This window comes from Monocercomonoides exilis, assembly GCF_001643675.1.
Source record: "Monocercomonoides exilis strain PA203 chromosome Unknown scaffold34-1095894, whole genome shotgun sequence".
Classification (NCBI taxonomy): Eukaryota; Preaxostyla; order Oxymonadida; family Polymastigidae; genus Monocercomonoides; species Monocercomonoides exilis.
Window position 1 is genome coordinate 435,612 of NW_027150579.1, and position 7,817 is coordinate 443,428.

Sequence of the window (7,817 nt, forward strand, 5' to 3'; positions counted from 1 at the left end):
TTGTCCCGAAAAAGTGAAAAGTGCACAGATGTTTGGAACTTCATAGATGATAAATCTGGAAATCAAGTTGTAAAGATGCAAAAGCACATGCTTCTACACACAAGCTAAGGAAAAAAGTATTTCACAAAGTTGCAGAAAATTTTTGACAGTTTGTATCAGTTTATGCATTTGAGTGGATCATTAAATCCTTTTATTACAGATAAAAAATAAAGTTTAATCAAAATGAATTTTATAAAGAATAGCAAGTTTATGTAATTCGGAGGACAATAAACATGTAAAAGTGGCACTGTTAAAAACAGTTTACCATGAATATAGCTTCGATTAATTGGAGAAGTATGGATTTGATTGCACAATAGGAAATTATTAATACGCAAAACAGAACTACTAGAATATAAGCTTTTAAGTTTCAAAAGCAAAGGATCAACCTTCAAAAAAAATAAAATCAAGTCTGAGTGAATTCTAGCGATTTGAATCCCTTTCTTCAACATTTTCTTTTCTTTTCTTAAATAATTCAGAATCAAGTTTTGAAGATGAAGTGATGTTTAAAAAATTCATAATGAACAACTCCACTGTATCCTCAGAATGTTCAAGAATGAAACCAAGATGTTATAACAGTTTGCTTCAATTTACCAATTCTTCAAAAATTAACATTTTTTCACAATAAATTTTGTTTTGTTTAACTGATAAGGGAAAACCCTGCTTGAATCCAACGAAGACGATTTCACAATCTTGAACTGCGAAGAATTGACTGAAAAAGACAAAGATCCACTTCATGGCTATTTCGATTCGAGCCAAGATATTCTAACCAATGATTCGAATTTTTCATCAGAGAACAATATTTGCATGCAAATTGAAGATGAGAGCGATAACGATCAATTGTTGGAGGTGGAGGAAATTGATGAAGAAGATTCATTATGTTGCTATACAAACAGAGCTAACGAAAGGAATTCATGTATATGTGATGGTGCCGACAAAAATCAATCTTTTTCTCATTCATCGGATATTGAAATGGATATTGAATGTCCCACAGATGAATTTTGTAATGGGATTCGTGATGATGCATATTATTGTGATTCAAGAACTATCACTGAAGAAACTGAGGTTGTTGTTGATATTGGAGACACTTAACCTTCTGTTGAATTTTGCACATTCTCACCTTTGCCCAACTTTGGAAACACATGTTGCCTTGCTTCCATGGTTCAACTTTTTCGTTCTATTTATCAAAGTTGTCAAATGAAAAAGCGTTTGGGGAAGTTTGAACAGATTCCCCTCAATCTTCATTCTCTTTGTTCAAGCAAACAAGGAATTAACCATAATCACAGCTCTTGTGATAATATTCAATGGACAGAACTATTCGAATCCAATTTGCACTTAAAACACAATTTGTCAATTGGAAATCAACAGGAATTGTACTGTGAGTTTATTAATTTGTTTCAAGATTTATCATCTCTGACACCAGAACTGAATAATTTATTGGACACAGCAATCTGTTATCCAAGAACATGCACGATTAACAAAAAATCCTTCAATGGAGCATCAGAAACAACTCCAATTATCAGGGTTCAAGGATCCAGCATTCGTGACGCATTGAATAATTCATTTGTTCTTGATGAAAACAATAATAACAATAATTGCAGAACCTTTTGTATCAACTGTGATGCGGACACTCAACAATTCTCTAGATACGAAATTTCCGACTTCACTTGTTTTTTGATATTTTTTCTTTAACAAACAACAAACCAGACTTTTGATAAACAAAAGAATTATTTGACATTGTCATTCTTCAATGAAAAAGGACATCTGAATGTGAATGACATTGCAACAAATGATGGAGAAAATAATTTACTTATATCACAATAATTTTTTTAACATGAAACGACAATAATGGTCATTTCTATTGCATTTACAAAGAAAGAAACAAATGTTCGCAAGATTACTCAATGATAAATGATTCACAGTTTTTGTGCAACAATGTGACGGAGTCAAAAATATCCAATGAAATTTCAACAGAATTTTCTTATCATTTGGCATATGGGGCAAAACCATGTATATCTGCTTCCGAGAAGATAGAAAAAAGTGTGAATGATAACATTAACAATGTGTTATCTCCTAACTTGATGTCAACAGTTGTTCATTACGAATTGAATTCGAGAGATAACAAAAGCATTAATCAATCATTTCTGAACTTGTGTGAGAACGAACAAATTACACAGTTTTCTCAATCAAATAGTGATTCCTCTTTTGCAAACAATATCGGAGATTCATTTCGACTTCCACTCAACTCAACAATACACTCATCTCTGCAATTCACCTCAACATTTCAACAATTCAATTCCACAAATTCTGCTTCAACTTAAACATTTCAGTCAGCACCTTTAACCCCAAACACAAATAATAAACATTAATCATCTTCAACTGTTTTTCATCCTTCAATTTCTAACATTCAAGCTCATTCTTCCAATTATAATAGAAAACCAAAAAAATCTGTTAGATTAATCAACACATCAAAAGTCAAGCTGTTCGAAAAGATGAAGGATGAACTTCATATTGAGATGTCGCAAAGCACATTTTATAAGAGGACAAAGAATCTCAAAAAGGCAAAAAAAAAGAAGTGATCTATGCGACTTGTATGTCTCATTTGAAAGTTTACATAAAAAGAAGTATTTCCTCAAGGCAAAAAACGAAACTTTATGTGAGAAAGAACAATCAACATTGAAATTAATCGAAGATCATCGGAAACTGGCTAAACATCAACAGCTTTATTTCCGTTAATTGAAGAATAACTCAAACTCAGATGAAGCTTTGCTTTTATTTGATTTAAAAGAAAATTGGTCCCTGCCAATTCACAAAAATCAAATAAGCAAAGTTTTTTATGAAAAAGTTGAAATTTCTCAATTGTGTGTTATTGGATTCATCAAAGATGAGAAAGGAAACTTGGTCAAACACATATACACTTTTTTTTTTCAAAAACGCTATCGCACGATTATAACTTTATTATCGGATGCCTTCAAGAAGTGTTAAAACACCAGTTATTCAGTCAAAAAAAAATCTTTTCATTTCATATATGATACAAGCCCCCACTTTAAAAATTCCGATTTTCTTCACTATTAACTGTCGGACAATTCCACTTTTGCGAAAGGAAAAAGCACAACTCTTTCATTTTGCTCCAAACACCATAGAAAATGCAAATGCGACGGAGAGTTTGGTTATTTGTCAAAATGCATTCAAAATGAGCTTGACGATGAAACAGTTATAGAAAATATGGATGATCAAATAGCGTTTTTTCAAAAAAACGCACATCATTCAATTTCTTTACAACAATATTCATTTGATGGAAATATAAATGTTGTTTCGTCATTTTTTGATGTGGGATTAAAGTTGTTTCGTCAATGATTTCTTTTTAATTCATTTATCCTTTTCTGTTTTGTTAATCTTTCTGAATGGATAATCAACATGTTATATTCATTAATAAAATTTCTATAAAAAAATATGGAAATGAACATGAAAACATTTTTATTTTATGAAAAGCGCGGACGTGATTATCACATATCAGTTGGATCGCCATCCAACTGCAAATGAAAATACAAAGTTCAGTTCGGAGAAAGGAGAGTTAGAAATGAGAGGCCTTTTATAACTTATAAATCTCGAAACAAAACTTGCCAACCACACAGCGTGGGAAACAATACCTTAAGGTTGTTTGAGAATTGAAAAAAAACTGGATAATCAGATTTATAAATGAATATTTTTCATAATAATGTTTTATTTTTTTTTTTTTATTCTTTTGAATTTGTTTTTATTCAAATTCTGTTTCTTGAGTTGTCTGTAGCTCAAGATTTGAATTATTGTGAAAACAATATATTCAAAGTTCCCTCTTTTGCACTTGCGCGAAAACATGAGGGCAAGACTGATTCTTTCTTGGGACAATGCTGTGACAGTTCCAGCACAATCCCTTGAAGGCTTTGGGTCCAGAATCAGCCTCCCAGGGCGGATGTTTTTGAAACAATTTTTGAAACAAAACAAATTTCATTCATTTTTATGAATTCAATAACAGTTCTATTAATGTTTCTAATTTTTGACTATTTTTTTCTATTTTTTGGTTGATATTAATTGTTTAGCTATTTTTTAAAACAAGTTGTTATTCGATAATATATTGTTTGAGTTTTATTTTTATGTTTTTAAAAGATTATAATAATACTGATCAATGAAGAAATAGGAAAGAGGTTTTTTGTTGTTTTCCATATGAAAAAAAGATCAGAAAAGTCAAACACTTAACAAAAAACAATATTTGATAAGAATATTTTTCATGGGTAATATTTAATGAAGGATCGAAAAAAAGGATGATTTGAAAAAAATGAGCCATATTATTTCACATATAACACCAAAAATTAAACGAAATCGCAAAACTTTATTTCGAAATCGAAAATATTTAATTCAACATTGAAATTTCTTCATCAACAAAAAATTTGAAAAAATTCATAAAATTCATACTTATGTCAATTTCTTTTCTTTCAGTTATTGATTTGAGAAATTCGTCAATTTCAATTTGAAAAATATTTTTTGATGTTTTTATGGTGTTTGATTGTGTGAAATAGTGAATATTGGAAATAACTGAGAGATGATTAAACTTTTCACATGTGTTCAGGAGATTATAAGGAATTTCTGAAAAAAATAAAAGTGATGGGATAGTTCACCTCTTTTTTTATGGTAAAAAGACAGAAATTTATATCATTTATCGAATACGAAATGATTTGAATTTTATTTATTGCATTTGAAACTGAAAGAATAAAACATTTTCAATCTTCAAAATAAGAAAAGAATCGATTGATTTCCGTCTTTATCATAGAAAACATTTGTTAAAAACGGAATAAAAACATTTGCAATAAATTAACATTTGCAATTATCAACATTTGTATCAAAAAAATTTACTAGGTTTTGACTTGAATTGAAAGTCTGAACAAATTAACTTCTTTTTCGATCTTGAATAAAACATTTTCTATTTTGAATAATTTTTGGTGTATAGAGTTTATTCGTTAGTGGAAACAGAAATTTAACCAAAATAAGAAATTTTTTCAGTATTTTTAGAATTAAACATTTGTTACTTAAAAAAGAAAATATGGGTCATTATTTTTCATATCGTAACTTTGTTCGAAGATAGATCTTTTTTTAAGTAATTGTGGTATAATGAGATAAAAATCAAAAATACATGTTTATAAATAAATAGAAAAAGAATCGTGATCGAATTTTTGAAAATCAAGTTAATTTGAGAAAATCATATAAATTCCATTATAACATTTAATTTTTGAGTTATTTCTTTTATTTGAATTATTTGTAATCACAGAACCCAACAAGTTTAATTATTGTTTGCATATAATTTAAATTTGAGTATGATTTAATAGTATAACTTTTTTTAGATGATTCGTATGAGCTATCATCAGAAAATGAATTATTGATTGATTTATTTTATTTTTGAGTAAAAACGCAAAACCAATAATTTGATGATATTGTTTTTATTTAGACGTTCAAATGTTACGATCGATGTATTTCTATTCAGGGCGATTTCAGATATTAAAGCGAAGAAATGAAACAGCAAATGTTATTCGATGTGAAATGGAGACAACAAATTATGTTAAGGATTTTCGATAATTCTTGAGACGAAAATGGACGAAAATGAAATTTCATGAAGGACAAAAATAATATGAGGAGTTGGCTTCCATCTTTTCTTTATTTTTAACAAGGATTCAATTTTCATTTTCATTTTCAAAATGCGATGTTAGGATCTTGTAGCGTAAGCTTTCAGTCAATTGGCACACATGAATTGAAGAAAAAGGGAAGAAGATGAACATTAATATGAGGAAATTAAGGAAAACGTCGGTTTTGTTGGAAGGGATTGAGCTGTTTGAAGATGAAATTGGGTGGAGTTTGTGTTGTTTGTGGGGGAGTGTGATTGTGGTGAAGTGATGTGGTGTGGAGATGGGGAAGGATAATGAGATGAGACCATTTAAGTTGGGCAGTTGCAGAGGGATGTTTTGGAACATCATGCTGAGAGGGGTTGGAAGGGGAGGAAATGTGTGTGGGAGACTGTTTGGAGGAGATGGGAGGATGGGGCAGACGAGGAGTGAGAGAGAAGGTGGAGGAGGAAGAGGAGGAAGATGGGAAAAAGGAAGGGGAAGAGGAAGGCAAAGAAGAGAAAATGGAAAAAGCAAAAAAGAAAGATTTTTGTGGCTGTTGAAGGAATTGTTGATAGATCGAGGGCTTTGAAGAAGGATAGCCAGATGAATTCAACGCAAGACAGCGTTTATGAGAATGGAACAGAAGGAAAAGAGAAGAAGAAGAAGAAGAAGAGATTGGAGAAGCAGGATGAGAAGAAAAAGAATGAGTTTCTGACGAAGAAAGGAAGAGATGGAAATGCAAAGCCCACGTCAATCAGATCGATTAGGCAGAAGGCAATCGACGAGGCGATGAAGAAGTGAAAAGATCAGCAGGAGATTAAAAGAAGGGAGAAAGAAGAGGAAGAGCTTCAAAAAATATCTGTGGCGAAGAACATATGGCATGAAGCCGTTGGAGATCTCACCTTTCATTGCATCGGTTCCGAGCGTCACACCAGAAGAGGTAGAAAGAAGGAGAAAGGAGAAGTTGAAGGAGAAAGGGAAAGCTTAGAAAGGAGAAGTGAACGCAAGCGAAAGTGGAGCAAGCGACTAAGCGAATGAAGAAGCAGGGCAGAAAGCCTCGTCATCTGACAGTTGCAGCGAAGGAAGCCAGAAAACGTCTGAAAAGCCTTAAAAAGACGAAGACAAGCCAAAAGGAGAAGAGAGTTCAGAGGAAGAGGGCGACTCGCAGGCAGAAAGCGAGCAGGATGAGCTGGACATGCTCATCCAGCAGCAGACGATGCTGGCGGCGGACGAAGCAAACAGCGACGAGATTGAGCAGCAGATCCCGTCGACGACTCAAACACAGCAGGACAGCCACGAAGCCAAGCAGACAGTCGCCGAATGAGGAGAAAACGACGAGATGGCAGCAAATGACAGAGAGAAGAGCGAATGATGTGCTGAAGAAGGAGCAGGCAGCTGAGCTTGAGCCAGAGCCAGCAAGACAACCCGTCTTAGGCACGTGCATCGCATTGGCAAGCAGCAGCTGCTGGGCAGAATGCGAGCACGTCGACGTCTGTGACGTACCTTCCCACGTCAGACGAGGAGCTTCATCCGTTCTTCACACGCCCGTTCAAGATGGAGGAGAAGTCGCATTCGAGAATCAGGAAGGAGAAAAAGGAGAAACGGAAGGAGTTGGAGCAGAAATGGAGCAAGAAGGCAGGCAAAGAGGAGAAAGAGAAGGAGAACATGAGTGCGGCAGAAGAATCAGAGGCCAAGAACTCAGCAGACATCCAGATGCACATCAAGCGAATGAGGAAAGCGTATCTGATGCGGCACCAGGGGCTGATGAAGCAGAAGCACCCAGCGCCGACTGCTTTGTCGCAGGCAGCTCTTTCCAATTCTTTGTCTTTTTCTTTCGATGGGACATCTGGTTCAACAAGCTCAGAAGGAGAGAGGAGGTCGCTGAGCAACACGAGGAAGACGCTGAGCTTTGGGAAAGGAGGCAGACGAGGTGCTGAGCAGGAAGGGATGAGAGACGAGGAGAAGATGAAAGAGAGGCCTGTGATTATTAATTTGTCGATTGATGTTACGAAGGATGTGTTTGAGAAAATCACCGTCAGAGAAGGAGACCAGGCGTGGCGCATTGCGAGAGAACAGGCAGTGAAGCATTACTGAAGCTTGAAAAGAGAAAAGTGCTTCAAGACAACCTGTAGAAGTTCATAACGAAAT

General features: G+C 34.0%; 1 protein-coding gene across 1 annotated transcript; it reads left to right on the plus strand.

Moving 5' to 3' along the window:
- Nucleotides 1–6,703: 6,703 nt before the first annotated feature.
- MONOS_14875 (uncharacterized protein) lies at nt 6,704–7,606 on the plus strand (the record flags this gene model as incomplete). The annotated part of the gene is made up of 1 exon (XM_067867713.1): nt 6,704–7,606. One exon carries the CDS (start codon nt 6,704–6,706, stop codon nt 7,604–7,606), a length of 903 nt encoding a protein of 300 aa, XP_067724130.1.
- Nucleotides 7,607–7,817: the final 211 nt, after the last annotated feature.